Genomic DNA, 21,750 nt, shown 5'->3' on the forward strand with positions numbered 1-21,750 from the left:
AGTTTATCTTAACAGCACTTTACCAGCTGGGGCTGGGTTTGAACTGACACCTCCTGAGATGAGGGGCAGAGTGAAGCTGAGACTTTAAAGATACTTGGGCAGGATTTTTATCAAAGCTCAGAAGTAGAGGTAGGCCATTCATTGCCAGGCATTTGGGTGAACAGAGAGAGAGAGAGGGAGGGAGGGAGGAAAAGGGAGGAGAGGGAGAGGGAGAGGGAGAGGGAGAGGGAGAGGGAGATAGAAAATAATTTTACACACACACACACACACACACACACACACACACACACACACACACGAGCATAAGTAGCAAACATGTCAAGTGTACAGGTGGCAGAAGGTTGTTTGCCAGGAGTATCCTGAAGCTGTTATTTGTGTACCAGCAGAGGCTAAAGTGCTGTCTTCTCTTGGAGAGAGAGAGGTTCTGGTCAGTTTGCTCTGGAGTCTGGAAATAAGCAGTTGGAGTGCCTGTTGACAACCCAAAAGCCTTATTAGTCCAGTCACCCCCGTGGAACTTTGGAGCAGGAGTAGGGGGTGGGAAAGGAAGCAGATAAAAGCAAGTGAAAGAAAGGAGGAGGGGCAGGCTCTGACCCAGCCAGCCCTGTGCTCTCTTCCTGCCTAGCCTGGGCCAGTCTTCGGGAGCCCAATGGCTAACTATGAATTTAGCCAGGTGTCTGGGGACAGACCTGGCTGCCGCCTCTCTAAGAAAGCCCAGATCGGTCTCGGAGTGGGTCTCCTGGTCCTGATCGCCTCGGCAGTAGTGATCGTGGTCATAGTTCTGAGGCCGCACTCACTCCTGGTGTGGACTGGAGAGCCTACCACGAAGCACTTTTCTGACATCTTCCTGGGACGCTGTCTCATCTATACTCAGATCCTCCGGCCAGAGATGAGGTGAGTTGGCTTCTGAGGCTCACTGTGAGCAGCGGAACACCGGGGAAGCAGGCTGTGACTCAGCTGGAGCTCTCGCGGCGGGGGGACCTTCCAGATTGTCCCAAACAAAGAATCTTGTGTTGTGGATCAGCTGGAAGCCAAAGGCCAGTGCTGAGCGGAAGGTCCCCTGTTCAAGTTACCAGAACACCGCCTGCACTGCCTCCTCCGGGTTGGCAGTGTCTGTGATAGGGGCGCTGATCCTTGCTGAGCTCCGCAAAGATGCTTGCTTCCCACAGAGGGTCCTGAACTCTGAAGGAACCCTTAGGGCTATCTTTGGCCACAGCCATGCTTCTGGGACAAAGATCACTCCCAGGCACAGGAACTTCACATTGTCTTTTGGCTTGTGGTTTCCATCAGACACCGCCCCTGCCCAGAAAGTTAAGGTCACAGGCGACATTTAACTAGGTGGCTTGCTCAGCTTGCTGTGGGGGTGGAAGGGGCCAGGAGGATTTTTGTGAATTCCAGGTTAACAAGGGCTGCACAGCTACATTGTAAATTCCAGGACAAGCTTGGGTTATAAAGAGAGACCTGGCTCAAAATAAGTTAATTAATTTTAATTAATTACAACACACACAAAAAAAACAAAAAAACAAAAATACAAGCCCAAACAGCATCCTGGTCATTTTTTTTTTTTTGCACCTGACCATTAATAAAAACAAAACAAGAGAGACTGTAAAAACTGAAATATTACTCATCAGGTAAGCGAAATCCACTTGGTGATCCTGTGTAGACCCTTGGGAACAACATCTTCATCGGTCAATAGAGTCAGTCCATAGAACCCCTTCCACCCACTACCTGCCCCAGAGGGAATGATTTGTGTCGCTACTCCCTGGCATCATTTTAACATAGAACTGATTTCTGAAGTTAAACAGAAAGCCCAACAGACTGGGAAGGCATGTGCAGAAACCCAACTTCACATTCTGTCTTCAGATGCACACACTTCCCGGGTGCTCAAATGCTCGGTGGTTTGGGTCTTGGTCTTACTTGAAAATGTTCGAGTATAAACACTCTCAGGGTCCTGATAAATATTTTGTTTAGAGATGTTTAAATGATATTGGTTGTTCAGTCATTTTGACAGCTTGTAAATTCTCGGTGCTTAGCAAACCGGATGCATGGCATTGGCATGATGTGTGCTTAGCACTAACCATGCGGTGTAGACGGTGAGCACTTCTTCAACCTATCCACTCATGTGTATATGTGTGCATTCAGCAAGAGTTAATTATTTGTGTTTATCAAATAATAATCAATCTAAAAATAACAGGATCAACTAATAAAAGTATATATATTTACTCTGTGTGTGTACGTGTGTGTGTACGTGTGTGTGTGTGTGTGTGTGTGTGTGTGTGCACGCTCGCGAGTGCGCGAGCGCCTGTTCCACAGTACACATGCAGAAATCATGGAATAAGTTCTTTGCCTCCACTCTGTAGCTTCTGGCAATCAAATTCAGGTAATTAGAGGTTTGGAAGCAAGCATCCCTACCTGCTAGTCTGCATCATTTGCCTAACATAATACTATTGTGATGAGTATCTTTTCAGACATCTCACACACGCACACATACACACACACATACTTTATATGAATAGATTAGTGATAGATACACCTCACGTGTCAGGCACTTATGTCAGGAGCTGAGATGCAGCTCAGTGATAGAGCTCTGGCCTAGTTTACAGAGTGCCCAGGGTTCACCCTCAGCATCGCAGTAGAGGAATGAGTGGAACAGAATCAACCAGGACAGAAGGCAATGATACATAGACTGTTGCTATTGATATCTCCATTTTATAGATAAGAAAACGGAGTCAAAAGCTGAACCCTGTGAACCCTGAAGCCAGATCATTTGAGCTTAAATCTTGACTCTGTTGCAATATGACCTCGGACTCCGCCCTCAGTGTATCTGTGCTGTGGTGTGTTCCCACCTTGTAAAATGGGAACATTAATGGCAGCACTCGGCATCTAGAGAAACAAAGAGGACTAAGATAAATAATCTTGTCACGGTAAATGCTCAAAATGTTACTGCTGTGTAAATGGAGTGTTGCAGATAACTCTCCACAATAGCAAATATAAAATAAGTACAGTCGTTCATGCATTAGAACATTGTTCCATAATTCAGTCCTCCAGTGCTGAAAGTTACATTGTTTCCAATCTTGTTAACCTAACACTTGATGATAGGGTCTCTCATAGTGCTATGCCCAAATCTACCTTATTTTTTATAGGGTAGATGTAACCATTTCCAGTCATCAAAAATTTAATTTCCAATTTTAAATTACATATCTCTATTACATTTAGGGGATGGGAGGATTGCCATAAGGCATGCATGGAAGTTGATTCTTTCTTCCCCTATGTAGGTTCTGGGAATCAAACTCAGGTCTTTAGGCTTGGCAGCAATCACCTTTATTTAAATGAGCCATTGTGCTGGCCCATTTTCTAATTTTTCAATCCCATTCATTCATTCACTAAATATTTTTGAGTCTCTGCTGTGTTCCAGGCGGTGATCTGGCTCCTGGTGGCACAGGAGTGGTAGAGTTCTGATTCTTGTCCAGCTTTCCCTTACAGTAAACATCTTCAACTTATACCTTCATGTGTGCACTGGAGTGTTCTGTATGACAGACTCCCACTGATGGAATTTCCGGGTAAAACAGGAGATTGTACATGTTTTAGTTAGGGTTTCTATTGCTATGAAGAGATACCACGAGCACAGCATATCTTGTAAATGAAAATATTTAATTGGTGCTGACTTACAGCTCAGAAGTTTTAGTTCATTATCATTATGATGGCATACAGGCAGACATAGTGATGGAGAAGGAGCTGAGAGTTCTACATCTGGACTGGCATACAACAGGAAGACAGACAGACACTTGGCCTGCCTTGAGCATCTAAAAACCACAAAGGCCACTCACACACTTCCTCCAATAAGGCCACGCCTACTCCAACAAGACCACACCTCCTAATAGTACCACTCTCTGTGGACCTTTGGGGGCCATTTTCACTCAGATCACCACAGTGTATATTTTGTTTGAGTGGCTTCCAAATTGCACATGTTTCTAAATCCTCTGAGAAATAGTTTTATTATTTCACACTCTCATACCAGTCTACAAGGCCCACTTCTCCATGATATGACCATTATTAAACGTCTTAAATCGTTTTAAATTATGAGAAAGATGGAAAGATAACATATAACCATTCCCTGTTTGCCAGCAAGTCTTCTGTCTGGCTTTTGTCCATTTAAACTTTGTTCAGATCTTCACTCTTTCTGTTGAGTTAATTGCATATGTGGTTTGGGGTTGTTCATATTCTAGATAATATTTATACACACAGACACAAAGTATCTCACAGCTACATCACTAAGGCCTCCACCCCAAGGACACATTTTACTGACAACACCCTGAGTTTCATTATTATATTGGGGCTACTTCTTATTTTGATACCTTTACTAAGAAGCACCGAGAAAGCCAGTTTTATTTTCAAACCTAGCGCACTGGAAATGTTTACTCTCTATTCTGCACTATGAATCAGGAATTCCTTCCTCTCTGGGTCTGCACTTTCTCTTGCACAGCTACAAAGCAACGAAATGACTCTCAGCTTCTGCACTAAGAGTCTGAGCCACAGCTTTGGGTTTCCTAAGGGGTGTTATGCATCTTCCCTTTGGCAGTTGACAAGAATTACATCTTATATCACTTCTGCAAGGGGCTGTGTTTCTTCCAGCCTCCGATGACCACTTCCTGTGTGTCCATCAGGTCAGCATGAACAGTCCGTCCTTGAGACCTTTCTTCTTCTGCCTGACACCCAGTGTCTGTACTGATGTCACAGGGTCTCCACACAAATTGAAATAGCATTTGTGTGTGTGTGTGTGTGTGTGTAGGTGTTGGAACAGGTTCGTGCACTCATTGATGCTGGCAATCCAAAACAGAAAACAAACAAACAAGCAAACAAACAAACAAACAAAAATCAAAACCCTGCAGTCTAAGCCAACATGTTGGAAGCTATAGAATGGCCCGTGCTGCCACTTTAGTCTGAAGGAAGTCGGGCAGGATTCCCTTTCTTCCTGGAACTATACTTTTGCTTAAGGCTTGAAACGATGCGGCCCACTCACAATTATGGAGGGTGCTGGCTTTCCTACCAGGCCTATGATCTAATGTTATTTTCATGTCCTAGAACATCTTCCCAGCATCAGGTAGATATTTCTGAGCACATATCTGTGTACTGTTGCCTCATGGAGATGATACTGCCAACAACCCGTCTGTTTCAAGATTTTTTTTTTTTTGGAGACAGGGTTTCCCTATATAGCCCTGGCTGTCCTGGAACTCACTTTGTAAACCAGGCTGGCCTCGAACTCAGAAATCTGCCTGCCTCTGCCTCCCAAGTGCTAGGATTAAAGGCGTGCACCACCACGCACGACTAAGTTTTTTTTTTTTTTTTTTAATGCTGAATCTTGTTGCTGGGTACCATTTTCTAAGTCTCTATAACAAACTACTACTGCCCAGTTCAGTGATTTACATTGAGGATCGTCTAGGTTGTGTGATTCTGCAACTGGACAGGGATCGTTTGGAGGCCAACTTGACTCCATGTCATCTGGGTCTGCAATCACCCAGGCCATCGTTCAACATGCCATGCTTTCATGAATGGCATCTTGGTATAGCAGAGAAGTTGTGTGTCTCTTTCTCTTTGTATTGCCTCTGCATGGTCCCCTCCACTAGGTCCTTCCCTATTAGACCAGGGACTCTTCATGGTTTCCACACTCTAATAGTGCATTCAGCTGGGTCCTCCTAAAACTTTAGGCTCATGAGGGCTTCACCTCTACAGGTCACCAAGCCAAGGCCAACTCAGACTCAACAGCTAGAGAAACTCTACTTCTCAATGGGTGGGAGGCATAACACACTTTGTGGGTACCCTCAGCTCTTCATGTTTTGCATGGGAGCATCCTTGTTTCTGTTCCTACTAGCCTTTTGTTATAATTGTTCTGTTACCTCTGTTATTGCCCTTAACAACCTCCCAGAACGAGATTTATAATGAAAAAGAATTGCATGTAACTCATGTTGAGTTTGGGTATCATTATGCAGTGGAATATATTGAGCACTCAGATTAATGCTTAAACTATAATAAGTTCTAAATATTTAGTTGAATCACATAAATAGCATATGATACATATATATAACAAATAATTTAAACAAAGCCATAATAAATATACCTCCCCAGGATTATCACATTCAAATCTATCAATCTGTGTTTAAGTTATTTAGACTTTGTGTGTGTGTGTGTGGGTGGTGGTGGTGGTGGTAGTTTCTTTATAAGCTGTATAATTTTGTGGGGGGAGGGGCAAGGATGCAATTACTGTAACCAAGGCAACTAATGAAAGAAAGCAATTAATTTGGGACTTGTCTTTTCTCTTAGTTAGGGTTGTGAAGAGACAATACAATGACAGCAACTCTTACAAAGGAAAGGTTTAATTAGGGCTGACTTACAGTTTCAGAGGTTTAGTCCATTTAGTCATGGTGGGAAGCATAGAGGCATGGTGCTAGAGCAGCAGCTGATCCACAGGTAGAAGGGAGAGGGGGCTGGCATGGAATTTTGGAACAACAATCCTGAAGACACACATTTTCCAACAAGGCCACACCTTCAACAAGGCTATACCCCCAATCCTTTCCATAGGGTTCATCAACTGGATACTAAGGGGTCCATTTGCATCCAAGCCACCACAGGGCTCACAGGTTTAAAGGGTTAGAGTTCATGATCATCATGGTGAGGTTCATGGCAGCAGGAATGCAGGCATGGTGCTGGAGCAGTAGCCGAGAGCACACATCTTTAGACACAACCACTAGGTAGAGTGAAAAAGACACATTGGTCATTGACTAAGTTTTTTTTTTAAAGTTCCTCCAACAAGGCCACCCATCTTAACCCTTTTCAAACAGTTCTATCAACTGGGGACCAAGTATTCAAACATATAATTCTATGGAGGCCATTCTCATTCAAACTACCACAAACTTGCTTAATAAGCAAGATTAAGTAGCTGGTGAGCCTTGGAGATCTACCTGTCTCTGCCTTCCTAGCCCATGCATGCCACCAAACTAGGATTTTTTTTTCTTGGTTTTTCGAGACAGGGTTTCTCTGTATAGCCCTGGCTGTCCTGGAACTCACTCTGTAGATCAGGCTGGCTTTGAACTCAGAAATCTGTCTGCCTCTGCCTTCCAAGTGCTGGGATCAAAGGCGTGCGCCACCACGCCTGGCTCAAACTAGGATTTTTAACAGGAGTTCTGGAAATAGAACTCGGGTCTTTATGCTTGCAAGGCCAGTACTTTACCAGTGGAGCCATCTCCTCAACACTGCAGATCTTATTATTTATTTTTTTAAGGTTTATTTATTTATTATGTATATAGCATTCTGCCTGCATATGTGACTGCAGGCCAGAAGAGGGCACCAGACCTCATTATAGATGGTTATGAGCTACCATGTGGTTGCTGGGAATTGAACTCAGAACCTCTGGAAGAGCAGCCAGTGCTCTTAACCTCTGAGCCATCTCTCCAGCCCCTGCCGATCTTATTTTTAAAACTCATCCTCATAAAACTCATCTGCTGGCCTCTCTTTTGCTTTCTGTGCTGGGTGTCAGGGTTAATTTCCAGTGTCAACTTGATCGTATTAAGGATTATTTATAGCATAAGTGAGATGCCCCTTTAACTTTCTTTTGCAGAATTTCTAGAGAGCTTTAACTAAGAAGGAAGATTAATCTAAACACGGGGTGGGGGCACCATCCTGTGAGCTGGGATCCTGGGCTAGACAAAAATTGGGGAGGGAGGAAAAAACAGCCATGTATTGGCATTTTCTGTCTTCTCACTCTACTTCTTGGACAGGGTGACAGATTAAGTCACTTTTGTCGACATGCTTTCTCCGTCATGGTGGATTGGGAGCCAAAATAGACCCTTCATTTCTTTCTTCCTCCCCTCCCTCCCTTACATTGGTTTATATGAACTGTGATGGTTAATATTGACTATCAACTTAAAAGGGTCTGGAATCACCTAGGAGACAAATCTTTGGGCATGTCTATGAGGACGTTTTCAGATTGGGTTCATCAAAGTAGGAAGACTCAACATAAGTGTGCATAGTATCATTCCAGGAACTTTGGTTTTGGATGAGTAAAAAGGAGAAATGCAGGCAAGTACCCACATTAATCCCACTATGCTTCTTGCCTGGTGAGACAATGTGGCCAAGCTCTCTGTCTCTCTCTCTCTCTCTCTCTCTGTCTCTCTGTCTCTCTGTCTCTCTGTCTCTGTCTCTCTCTCTGTCTCTGTCTCTCTCTCTCTCTCTCTCTCTCTCTCTCTCTCTCTGTCTCTCTCTCTCTGTCTCTCTCTCTCTGTCTCTCTCTCTCTCTCTGTCTCTCTCTCTGTCTCTCTCTCTCTGTCTCTCTGTCTCTCTGTCTCTCTCTCTGTCTCTCTGTCTCTCTCTCTGTCTCTCTGTCTCTCTCTCTGTCTCTGTCTCTCTGTCTCTGTCTCTGTCTCTCTCTCTCTCTCTCTCTCTCTCTCTCTCTCTCTCTCTCTCTCCTGCTTTTGCCACCTTGTCAGACTGGGACTCAAACTGTGAGCTACAAGAAAGCTTTCCCTTTAAATGTGGCTTTTGTTCAGTGTTTTCAAAGGGAAAGAAACGCATCAGTTATTTGTTCTCAGAGACAAGAAAAGCTACTAACATGTGGGGTTTGAACCTGGGGTCTTGGCTGAGCCACACTCCCTGTCTCATGGGAAGATGAATATCAAGCTTTTCCTTGAAGATGAAACTCAACTCTCTAAGTTGAACCAGCAGCATTAAATGTAGAATACTCCTGAATTATCCCCCTTGTTTCCTCTGTCTTAAAGGCTACATTTACAAGCTATCTTCTGACTAAGACAGCCCTAGATATGCTGAGGGACACACATCCAAGATTCACCACAGTGTACAGGATGTCAGCACTTACAGTATCTCTTGACTCTGTGGGAAAGTGTGACACTCAGGACTCAGCGTATGTGCAGAGGTAGAAGAGGGTCTGCGGTGAGACAGAGATCAAGCCACGAAGGAAGATGGGTCTCTAGAGAGAAGTCTGGTTGGTATGACTTAAGTTCCGTGATTCTCCCATCTTGGTGAAGATCAGCTTCCTCTATAGATGATGGGGATGTCAGCCAGGGATGTGAGTTACAGATGCTGGAGGTCCAGATGAGAGTACAGAGATATAAACAAGTATGTACATGAAAGATCTCTTCATCCCAGCCACAGAAGATGCTGAGAGTCAGAGAGGAGGGGTTCTAATTCACCTCACCACCCTTAGAACCTCATATGTTGTTCATCATATTCTGGTCTCTTTGTTGAAAAAAAAAAGCTTTTTGAATGGAACACATATTTATATGTTAATATAAAGGTGGCTGGACCCAAATGTAAATGATGAAAGAGTCAGAGAATCGTCTCTATTCTCCTGCTTCACTTCTTTCTCACATTGGCTGGATTTTCTGATCCCTTTGTTTTCAGGTTACATGTTTTTAAAATTCTCCTTTGCTTCTTCCTCTTCAAACTTTCTGGGTATTTTAGGAGGTCAAGTCTGTTCATTTTACTTCCTTCTGACTCCCACTTTGATAGTCTCAGCATTTTACTTGAGACTTGATGAAAGCAGAAAATTCGTACAGAGAGTAAAGACTTCCCGATGTTGGATGGAACTGGCAATCCAGTGAACTCAAATAAACCCGTTTCTTTACATAAGATCATGTCAGGCATTTCATGGTAGTGACAGAAACCTGATTAATCAGGAACAAGGCTAGAACAACTGCCAGATTCAACAGCCTGGCTCACCAGAATTTGAAAACATTTTTTCCAAGTCTAAGTTTCCACAAGCTAAGAGCACATAGCACATATTGGAGATTTATTTATTCATTTTTATCAGGTTTGAAAGTGACCAGGTGAAATGTAACTAGAACAGACTCGAAGCCCGAGAGATCTGGCTTTAAATAATTGTTTATGAGGATGTCAGTAAAATGATAAATTCACTTCAAACATATTTTGAGGCATTTGTATCTGCTGGTACTCAAAATGAATATTAGACTTAGATACATTGACATGAACTAGTTAATGTTCTATGAAGAGGGCAGTGTGAAGCTGAAATTTTCTGATTGTGTTGTTATTGCACAGAAATTATTTGTATCTCTAGCAGACAAAATTGACACACTATCCTCTACCTTAAAAGGTTGGAGCTATAACCTCAGATGAAAAGGAATGAAAACCATATTCTACTGAGTAAATTTTTTTTTTTGTAAATCTTCCCAACAATACCTGCCTTAGTCTGTTGCTATTCATATAATAAAGTACAAGATGTTGGAAAACAGGTGAAGGAAAAATGAGTTTAGCTCACAATTTCAGAAGTTCAAGGACCTTCTGGCTCCATCACAGTATGGCAGGAGGTAGCAGGATGCTGCGACCCGTGAGAAGAGCACTTAGACACGGGAACTAACTCCCACCTTCAGAATAGGACCCTGAGAGTGATGACGCCTTCTATTAGGTCCCACCATGAAAGATCCTATAACACCCAGCTATGTGGTAGGCCAAGCGCAAGCATGGAAAACATTGGGGTATAGACACAGACCATATCCAAGCTATGATAACATCTCAGTATGACACTACACAGAATGTTGTCTATGGTGTGGCTTTAATTTGGGCCCCCTTCAATGTTTTATGTATTTTGTAACATATTTATTCAGGAATACTATGTATTCCTATGTACCTATAGGGAGTTGCTCTTAGGAAGCCCAGGACTCCCAGGAAGCTGCCAAAATTTGTGTGGTTAATTCTTCTAAAAAAAAGTCCTGAGCTATTTTCATATAATCTTTACTTTGTCACTCATATTTTATACCTTCTTTGGATTTCTTAAAATAGATAATATAGCATACATGCTACATAAATTGCTATTACATCATGTAGGCCAGAGAATGATAGCAACTTATTCTGAATATTTTCAATATGCAGTAGTTTGGACTCACAGATATGGCAGCCACTTGCACAGGGGACCAACTGTATGCCTGACCTCTTGCAGGTGGTTCTTTCTTAACAGTGAGCAAAACACACAGAATCCTTCTAATTTCAGCAACTTGCATTCTCTCAGGCCAAGGAAAATATGAAACAAAACAAGAACATATGCTGTATAGCAAATGGAGGGAAAAGAGCAGGGGAGAATGTGGAAGAGGGTTTCAATCTTCAATTATGGGAGTAAAACGAGAACAACTTCCCTGCAAGGTGACATTTTCATAATGTCTAGCCTGTGTTTAATCTTCCAGGACTTTCCTAAAGACATATTATAACTTTGGTTAGTTCTAATGTAGAGTCATATTTTACACTGTAGAGATGTATAGTATGTTGTCTTTAACTTATTACCATTTTCTCTCTATTTACAGATACCTATTAGTATGTGGAACAGGGTGGCTATTTAGCTTAGGATTGCCCACCGTCTGGTTTGGATGGTTACAGTCTTGTGGTGCTGTTTATGTTTATGCTTTGATGAGTTCATTTATTACTATGAGATGTACGTGTATGATGTGTGTGAGTGCCCATGTACACAGATACACACGTGTCATGGCGCACGTGCGGAGGTCAGTTTTCTTCTCCGACCTTCATGCGGGGTTCATGGAACAAACTCAGGTTGCCAGGCTTGGACAGTCAGTGCCTGACCTGCTGCTTCCTCTCGCTGGCCTCTGTGCTGCTGTTTAACATGCTCCTACAGAAGCAGTGTTCCCTAGAAACTGACAGCCTGGTTACAGTAGATTAGACTTGGGGATGGAGCAGGGATACTTCACAGGGGGAGCTATTCTTCCAGCATTACATCAAACGCCCCATAATGTCACATGGTCCCACAACTTGAAGGTTATTAGAGTTCAGCACGGGACATCTGTTGTTAAGTTCCGCAGTGACATTTCATCCCACTAGTTTAGCAGCAGTTGATGATCCTGGACAGGATTGATCAATGCCATGGAAATTAGCAAATCATTATTTTTAACTGAAAGAGTCCTTTGGTATGTATTGACTTTAATTCTTCTAAGCAGGGCGAGATTCTTTACTGGTTGCCCTGAAAGGGAGTTCAGAAAAGAAAAGTTGATACGTTCTTGATCCTTTATCAGTCAGGTGGCAAATGTGTTTGTCGGAGCTCTTCACAGAAACAGAGCCAGTAGATGATGGGGATGGGTAGATAAGAGGAGCATTTGAAGCCTTGCAGAGGTGGCACAGCCTTTAACCCCAGCACTTGGGAGGCAGAGGCAGGCGTATTTCTGAGTTTGAGGCCAGCCGGGAGACAGAATGAGTTCCAGGACAGCTAGGGCTACACAAAGAAACCCTGTCTCAAAAGAAAGAAAGAAAGAAAGAAAGAAAGAAAGAAAGAAAGAAAGAAAGAAAGAAAGAAAGAAAGAAAGAAGGAAGGAAGGAAGGAAGGAAGGAAGGAAGGAAGGAAGGAAGGAAGGAAGAAAGAAAGAAAGAAAGAAAGAAAGAAAGAAAGAAAGAAAGAAAGAAAGAAAGAAAGGAAAGAAAGAAAGGAAGGAAGGAAGGAAGGAAGGAAGGAAGGAAGAAAGAAAGAAAGAAAGAAAGAAAGAAAGAAAGAAAGAAAGGAAAGGAAAGAAAGAAAGGAAAGAAAGAAAGAAAGAAAGAAAGAAAGAAAGAAAGAAAGAAAGAAAGAAAGAAAGAAAGAAAAGAGAAGGGCATTTGCTAGTAGAGCTGGCTCACATGAGTATGGTGACTAGGAGTCTCTCAGAGCCAGAGTAGCCAACGCTATGACACTCAGTCTAGGACCAAACTAGAGGATCCAGCTGGCTGCTCATATAAGGCCCGACTCCAGGACCATGCAGCTGGGACCTCTGATACACAAGACGGGACAGCACACTCTCAGGACAAGAACCAATCCCCAGTCCCAAACTTCCCGAGTAACTGTCCTGCCTTTGAGATGGGCCTTCCTATTATCCTGGAGAAGCCTAGGTTCTGTTGGTAGAGACAAAGCCTAGAGAGTGTGTCAGTGCTACTAACTGCAAGTTGACATGATGTTTCTGGACTTGGGTGGATAGTTCTTGAAAACTGTATTTTTAATATTTTATGTTTTGAAATTATGTGTATATGAGGGTACATTTGTACACATGAGTCCAGTGCCCTCGGAGACCAGAAACAAGTGTCAGAGCTCCCTGAAGCTACAGTTACAAGCAGTTGTGAGCTGCTGGACATTGGTGCTGGGAATTAAACTCAAGTCCTTCAGAAAAGCAGTCCATGTTCTTAACTGCTAGATCACGAGTCTAGCCGCTAGAAGACACAGTCGTTTAAAGGAAAGACAGACCCGTTATGACTTCCATTTATAACTTCAATCCAGAGCAAAAGTGCAAGGCCATACTATCCTTATATTATGTTTGTACCTAATTTGTCTTATACTGAAAACTTTGATGATGATGATGATATAACTATGTGTTTTCTTTGTCTATGGATGTGTGATACGTAATTGTTATATATTTGTTTTATGCTTATATCATTATTATTGTTAACACTTTATATTCTAAGTGATGTAAGCTTTCTTCAAGGTTCTTTTTACCGTCAGAGACAGGATTCTTGCCACTAGCGGTGAGTATTGAGAATGCTATGTCCTGGCATGGTGCTATGTAATTAAAGAGAAGATCATGCTGGCTGTCTCACGGAGAAGGGATAGTAGTAAGACAAACACTCAACTAAGAAGGCCACCCAGAGCCTCTTCAGTTAAGGTCTCTTCAGTTCTCTGCAGTGCCATACTACTCGCCTTAAACCAGTCCTGTCAGATTCATCAACCTGCTGTCCGCGTTCCCTGCCTTCATCTCCCTTTGAAATATTTTCTTCCCTTCATCTCTCTACACTGGATGCTTCCTAATTTTTAGCTTCACCCAAAACTTTAGCACCCCCAGGACGGACACAACCCAACTTCCTATTGAAAAAGATCCCCACTTGGATGGCAGTGGACATTACAAAACTCATCTGTTCAAATCCAAATCCCTGGTGTCTTTCTCAATTTGTTCCATTCCGTTCTTTCCTTATTTGAAACAGCAATTCATTTTCCAGTAACTCAACTGAAAAATCTTGGTATCACTTCTCTCTTCTTCTTTTTTTTTTTCTCTTTCACACTTCATATGCAATCACACATTAAATCAAATGTGTTCTACTCTCAAAATCTATGCAGGCTGGTGTGGGTGCACGTGATTACCCCTCATTAAGAAACAGGAAGATCGTGGTTTGAGGTCATCCTGGGTTATTTGGTGAGTTTGTCCCCCATCTCAAATGTACCCAGAGTCTGTCCACTTCCTACCACATCTGCCACTATCCAAGTCACAGTCATCTTTCATCTGAGTTTTTTTCTGGGAAGAACAAAATTGGGTAACAGCTGATATAATATGCAAAATGGAAGAAATGAATGGGGTGGGATTGGAGGGGCAGAGCCTTTTAAGTAGGCCTGAGAAATCAGGCCTCCATTACAATTAGCATCTCAATATCAAATGCAGCATTTTTCAACAGTCTCACACATAGTCATTAATGATCAAAATGATCATTAATTTCCATAAGAAAAGTAGTTCTTATTGGTCACTTACCTAATTTACTTACCTGACATTTAAGGGGATTATATAACTAATACTACTACGAAGCATAAACATTTACAGAGAGGTAGATACTCATCCAAGTGCGTGAGAGCCAATGTTCCTGCCTGTGTTTCAGATGGTGTGTGAAGACAACTTCTTTTACAGTTGATAGTGTATCCACATGCGAGGAATAAATATAAGCTTGCCCTAGATTGCTTTCTGTTGCTAGGGTAAACACTACAGCCCAAAGCAACTTGGAGAGGAAAGGGTTTATTTTGCCGACTCTGTGTGAAGTAGGACACAGTTTTCTGGTAAAAAAAAAAAAAAAAAAAAAAAAAAAAGACTCCAGAACTGATTATCTATGGTGCTTGTTCTTTGAGAAGCTACTTAGAATCAATCAGGTCAGAATATGGAAACAATCAGTCCTCTCAAAGGAGAAGTGGTGACAAGAATAGATTTAAGGTGTTGAGAAAAAAGAGCCAAACAAAACAAAACAGGAAACAGGGTGAAAGATGAAGAATCGATCTCCTGTGCACATGTGCTAGGAAGGGTCAGAAAGGGGAAGGTGGCCATATTCATACACTGATATGGGTGGAAAGAAAGAGACCATTTTACTGTAATGCCCACTCTGGAGGAGGCCATGAAGGAACAGGCGAGTGACACCTGAAGTCAGAAATATCGAGAGTTTCCCAAGCAAGAGAATTCCTTTTCATCACTAATTTTTTTCCAACAATGAAGAGCAAGTGTGTCCAATATAGAACACTTGCTTAAAATTTAAAAATACAAAATGAAGGACCAAATAATCCCCAGTTAGACTCCTGAACTGTAGACTTAAATTTTTTTAAAAAAATCCACAAAGTTGAAAGTGATCAACAAGTGCAATCTATACCTGCTTGGACAGGCAGCTTTGGCATTAAGTAGTTTTAAGAACACAGTTAAAGGGCTGGAGAGATGGCTTAGAGGTTTAGAGCACTGTTCTTCTAGAGGTTCTGAGTTTAATTCCCAGCAACGACATGGTGGCTCACAACCATCTGTAACAGGGTCTGATGCCCTCTTCTGGTGTGTCTGACAGCTATGGTGTATTCATATACCTAAAAATAAATTGATCTTAAAAAAAAAAAAACAGAATACAGTTAGAATATTTTGTAATGGAAAAAATTTTGAATTGCTATGGTGTTTTCTCCTTCTCACCAGAATGTGTCAGACGCGGTATACACACCGGGAGATGGTGACCTCCATATATTGTCCTGATTTGCTTTCTGTTGTTATGATAAACACCATGACCAAAACCAACTCAGAGACCAAAAGGGAATATTTGATCCTCCAGCTCACAGTCCATTACTGAAGGAGGCAGGAATTAGCGGAGTTACACCAAGGCAGGAAATGAATGCCACTTACTGGTTTGCTCTCTGCGGCTTGCTCTGCTGTCTTTCTTATGTAGCCTAGGCTTGCCTGCCAAGGGTGGCGCTGGCAACCATGATCTGGGCCCTTTCACATCAACCAGCAATCAAGAAATTGTCCCACAGATGTGCCCATAGAGCAGTCTAATAGACATAGTTCCACACTTAACTTCCCCTCTTCCAGGTATGTGTAGCTTGTTGACAAAACTATATGACCAAGTTGACAAAAACTAAGCAGCACAGTGATCCAAAAATCTATTGAAATTATTAGTCTAATAGCAGAAAAGGCTTCACTCAAGATATACACTTCCGTGGGTACCACCCTTTCCTTGGCACTGTTGAACTCTCTCTCTCTCTCTCTCTCTCTCTCTCTCTCTCTCTCACACACACACACACACACACACACACACACACACGTCTCTCTGTCTCTGCTGTCTCTGTCTCTCTTTCCTTTCTCACTATGACTATCAACCAAATATTACGAAGTAATTTCTGTCTTTGGCACTTCATATGAAATTCATAGCAAAACTGGTCATCTTGGTTCCTGGGAGTAAGCTGAATTACCCCATCAGTGTATGGAAGTTGGTGAACACTCCTTGGGAGTTCTTCAAGGACAGAGGCAGAAAACAGACAGATGGTAGCGATTTAAAGTCACAAGGAGATACCGAGGCTTAGGTAAGGGCAGTAGATTGTATCTGGAAACTGCCTTCTTGCTGTAGCCCTGTTTTCAAAGGCATTCTGGACTCTAAGGGTCTGAACAGATTCACAGCTGAGAACCACGTACTCTGCCCTTGCCAAGTTACTTTTTCCTCGTTCTTCGTATACCAAGGGGTTCTTCTCCATGCTCATTTCCCCAACCTCAAGCAGTATCTTTTGTCAACCTCTTAAAGGCAAGAAAGTTACATAATGGGCATTTAAAGCACAGTGAGATGTCCCTGAACGTTAGGGGCATCTCTTATTGTTCAATAATACAATAGAGAGAAACCTGAGATCTGTGTCACAGCTTTCTTTCTGTGTTTAAAGAAGTAGCCAGCGACAGACAAATGGTTACAAAAATACCTCCCTTAACTTCTTTCCCCTTTTCTCAGAGAGTAATCCTGCCCTTTGTTTCTCTCACAGCTTTCTAGAAGGGTTCCCAGCACAAGGCAGCATATGATCTTGTTTTCAACGTCTTTTCTCACTTCCCTATTCCTCCCCAGTTAACAGTGGTTGCTTCGATGAGCACAGCTGGGTCTCACTTTCACAGTCAATGGACCCACAGTTGATACATTTACTGTCCTCTAGATTCACACCCTGGGACATTTGTGGTGTTTTCATATTTGCAATATTTCCTAAGTAATGCTTAAGATAAAGTGTGTGTGTGTGTGTGTGTGTGTGTGTGTGTGTTAGATAGAATCCTAAGAGCAAATTTGCTAAGTTAAAACATATATTATTTTTTATTTTGAAAAACCCAAAGCCCTATTTCTCTTCACAGGGCTGTTCCCTTCTCAACACAGGGAGTATTCCTGTCTCCTCATACCCTGCCTCTTTCAGGGGTCCCTGTCTTGCTGTTCAGCACTCTGGTAAGAGTAGGTACTGGCTGGCTCCAGCTGTTCTTAATTTGTGCTCCTTGCACACTTTCACTCTGTGGAATTAACTGTTTCACTTTTTGTTTTTTTCCTGGTGAAGTACAGTCTGGATGGCATTTATCTATGCACAGATATGAGCCATAGAATGTACCACGGTTGCTTCCACTGACTTGTTAGTTTGCTAAAACTAAAACAGGCACTTACTAAACACCACTTCAACAATAGAAATGTCCTACCTGGCAGTCCTGAATTCTGGGAGTCAAAAGTGAAGATGACTGCAGGGGTGACTTCTGGAGGCTGTGAGGGACTCTGTTCCATGCCCTTTTACCAGCTCTTGGGATCTTTAGACATTCTTGCATGGGTTCAAGGAGTTCTCTGGTAGTCTCCATATTGTATATTGTATTCTCTCTGTACATACATGTTTGTCTTTATAGCCAACTTTTCCTTTCTGTCTCTGTCTCTGTCTTTGTCTCTCTCTGTGTGTATGCATATGTATGTGCATGTGCCTGTGAGTGTCTGTGTATGTATTGTGTGTGTCTGTTTGTGCTTGTGTCCGTATGTGTGTGTGTATGAGCTCAAGAGGGCGTTTGTGTCTATATGGCCAGAGAACAACACTAGTTGTCTTTCTCTCTTGCTCTTCATTTTATTGTGAAGCAAGGCCTCTCACTGAACCTGGGATTTTGGCTAGACTGGCTGGCCGCTGAGGGCTGCGGGCTTCATCTCTGCTCCCCACATTCAGCTGTGCCTAACTTTTACGTGAATGCTGAGGACTTGAACTCAGGTCCTCAAGCTGACACCATGCACTTTACCCACTGAGCCATCTCCTCAGCCTCAGTCTCTCAGCCAGCCATATGGAATGTGGAAATGCCTCAATGACTTCATATAAAGTCGATCATCTACAAAGATGGGTTTTAGCAGTGTAAAAAATTTTCAAGCTAAAGTATAATTACATCACTTTCTTTCCTTTCCTCCTTTCCCACTACCATGATCTTCCTCTAATATTCATCTCCAATCGATAGCCTCTTTGGATGAGCCCCCTAATTGATTACCTAATACAAAATGGTCATTACTGAAATAATTTAGACCCAAGCCACACTAAATGTGCTCAACAGGTATATATGAAGAGAGAGAGAGAGACAGAGACAGAGACAGAGACAGAGACAGAGAATTATTCTGTGAATATCTTATTTCCAAATAAGAATACAATCAGAGATAGTGGGGCAAGGTTTGAACATCTTGGTGAGGACGCAGTTCAACCCACCACACTGGGTATTCCAATTAAATGGCTTGGAGCTATATTCAATAGAGCTCAAAAAAAGACTTTAAGTGAGAGATGTATAATATCTATATAATGAGATACCCAGAAGTGTGGTGACTACAGGGTTAGCTTAGCGGATCAGTGAGAGTCAGGCTCTTTGTTTCCAGTCTTTCATCTCCTGGGGCATCTTTTATCCTCAAGCCTTTGTCAAAAAATGGCTGCAGCAATTCTAACCACTGTGTGCTCACACAATCACATCTCGAGTAAAAAAGACCAGGAAGACTGGCATTCATTTTGGGACTCCTCTCATCCCATAACAATGTCTTTCCAAGAATTCTTTCTTCACTCTTCTGCTTTCTCCTTAAATTTCGTTGGCCGGAAGTTAGCATGGCTAACCCGAGGCGTAAGGAGGTGGTTCAAGAAGTGTTTGATAGTCTGAGATCTTCCGTGGAGACATGTTATCGAAGCAGAGAAGAGGGGTGAAGACATCTGTTTGGTTAGGGCCAGCTGTGCCTGGCATGTCACATGTGGACACAACACTGAAATGTACTCTCCACAACTGCAGAATCCAGTCTCCTTGCACGATCTCTCCGAGTGCTCTCTGGAACTGACTTTGGCTTCATTTCCCTGATTGTTTAGGCCAGCTGATCATCTTCTATGCATTCACTGGTCATTATGACTTCTTCTGCTTTGCCCGTCTTACTACTGAACAGTCTTTTTTGTTTATATGTTCAACTTCCTATTCTCTTGTCAATAAAATAGTTATAAGCATGTTCTCTCAATCTGTGCCTTCATTCTTGACTTTATGGTACCCTTTATCCTGAGAATAAATGTCATTGAAATTTATATTTTCTCTTATGTGTGTACCTTTGTGCCTTACTTGGGAATGTACATATACATATGCATATATACATACATATATATATACACATATATATGACATTATGAAAAGAAGGGGTTTAAAAGCTGTAACTACTACTTTTCACACTTAAGTCTTTTAACTATCTGGAATGTGTCCCTGTGTATGGTGAAACTAGGAAAATGATTTTACCCCACCCTCAGCTGTGTAATCAGCAACATGAATGCTATTTATTGAATATTTGACCTTAACCGAGGGTTAGTAATGCCACTTCCACTGTCCATTTAAGTTCAGATTCCAGTTCCCATGTAAGAAGGTAGATGTGGTTGCGTGTGATCTGCTGTCCATCAGAAGTCAGACCGAGGAGTGGGAAACAGAGCCTGGGACAAATAGGTTCCACAGGACTCTGGTCTGGAATGCCGGGAGTATTACAGCTCCTTAAAAGAGGGTAAAGCCGTATGGCAGTCTGTGCGGGGCAGGTAGCAGGGGCAGGGAGCCCTTGAAAGCGGCAGTAGTGCTGATGTAAGCCTCTGTAGGCAGCGAGAGCCTAGATGCCGGTCCAAGATCCAGTAATATGATGAATGCTTCTGGAGAGAGAGAGCTCTTCCCAAGTGTTACAGCTCAGTAAAGACAGCCAGTCTCAGATGATTCTTGGGGAAAATAACTTGTGCATTTTCTTCCATGTGGAGAGGGACTATAAGAAGCTTGGGAGAGTGGGACAGGATTTGAGAGGTGGGCGTAAATGTTTCCTATTGGCTCAGTTTGAGACGTTGGTGATGCTCTCATTGCATGGGGAACGACTCCTGGTGCTGCATTATGTGACTGACTGCCCATCTTCCTCTCAGTTAGATGTTGTGATTATGTATTCCAAAGCAGGTTCAGAGACATGGAGGAAGCAGCTCTGCTCCTGCTGTCTCAGATCTCGGAGCATCGCAGGGTGTAAGCACACTCCATCGCACCAGTTCTTATGCCCTTCTGCTGGCACGGCCCACTTGCCCTACAGTTGCATGTACCCATACCAGAGCCAAGGGGAGTAGAATCCGGAGTTCACTGAGGTTTGCTGGTCAAAAGCTTAGCTCTAGTTCAGTGAGAGTTCCTGTCTCAAAGGAATAAAGTACAGTGACAGAGTGGGACACCTCTGTGTATGTACAAAAGTGCATTCATCAGCACATGGGTATGGGTATACACTTCACACACCCATATGCCACACTTGCATATGCACACACACATACATATCGAATTTATTTTAAAAGTTGGTTTCTTTTTATTACTAAGCCAACTGTGTCTGTATATGATAATTTGTTTATCCATTTACTGGTTGATGGACATTTGGCTTATATTCACATTTTGAATATGATGAATGAAGGTGCTCTGGACATTAATGTATAAATTAATATATGGTCATATAGTTTCATTTGGAAAGGCGGGGGTTATCCAGAAATAAAGAACTGGACTAAATGGCAGATGGATGCCTAACTTTTGGAGAAACCACAAAACTGTTTTGAATGGTGCTGGAGATAATTTGAAAGGTAAGGATATAGTTTTAAAGAATAATTTTTTGGAAGGGGTAGACATGGTTTGAGTATATTGCCCAAGAGCTTGTCCTCAAAGCTTAGCCCTCATTGTGGTGACATAGTGATTGGAAAACCTTTAGGAGACAGGGCCTAGTGGAAAAGAATAAAGCCATTAGGATACTACTCACAGAAGAGTGCCCATCTCCTACCAAGGGTTAGTTCCTGAAGTGAAGTTATAAAAAGAACAAGACTCAGGGCTGGTATGTAGCTGTGTCTGTAGAATGCTTGCCTAATATGTGCTAAGCTGAGGTTTGATCTTTAGCACCTCATAAAACTTGATGTGGTGGAATCCCAAAATTTGGGAGACTGAGACAGGAAAATCAGAAGTTCAAAATTGTCCTCGCCTACCTAAGTTCACAGCCAGCCTGGGCTACATGAAAGCTTGCCTCAAAAGCAAGAAAAAAAGAGGAAAGAGACTTTTTCTGGACTTGTTTCTCAGGATGTGATCGCTTCCACATAGATCAGATCAAGTTATACTGTACTGGTGTACTATAAGTGTATTCTATAAATTTGCATTTGTGACATTGGGAATTTTTAAGAGAAAATGATAAATAGGTTCTGGAGAACACAGGGATTTGAAGAGATTACAAATGACTGTCACA

The 21,750-nt window shown here is 42.4% G+C and overlaps 1 protein-coding gene across 1 annotated transcript in view; it reads left to right on the plus strand.

Moving 5' to 3' along the window:
* Positions 1 to 406: 406 nt before the first annotated feature.
* The window catches only part of Cd38 (CD38 molecule), a 46,416-nt gene continuing 25,072 nt past the window's right edge, over positions 407 to 21,750 (plus strand). Inside the window, exon 1 of the mRNA XM_021162655.3 lies at positions 407 to 891. Coding sequence (XP_021018314.1) covers positions 647 to 891 — 245 coding nt within the window. The 5' untranslated portion in view covers positions 407 to 646. The remainder of the gene's footprint in view (positions 892 to 21,750) is intronic.

Source organism: Mus caroli, unplaced genomic scaffold, assembly GCF_978045245.1.
Source record: "Mus caroli unplaced genomic scaffold, Mus_caroli_1 scaffold_4, whole genome shotgun sequence".
NCBI classification, from domain to species: domain Eukaryota; kingdom Metazoa; phylum Chordata; class Mammalia; order Rodentia; family Muridae; genus Mus; species Mus caroli.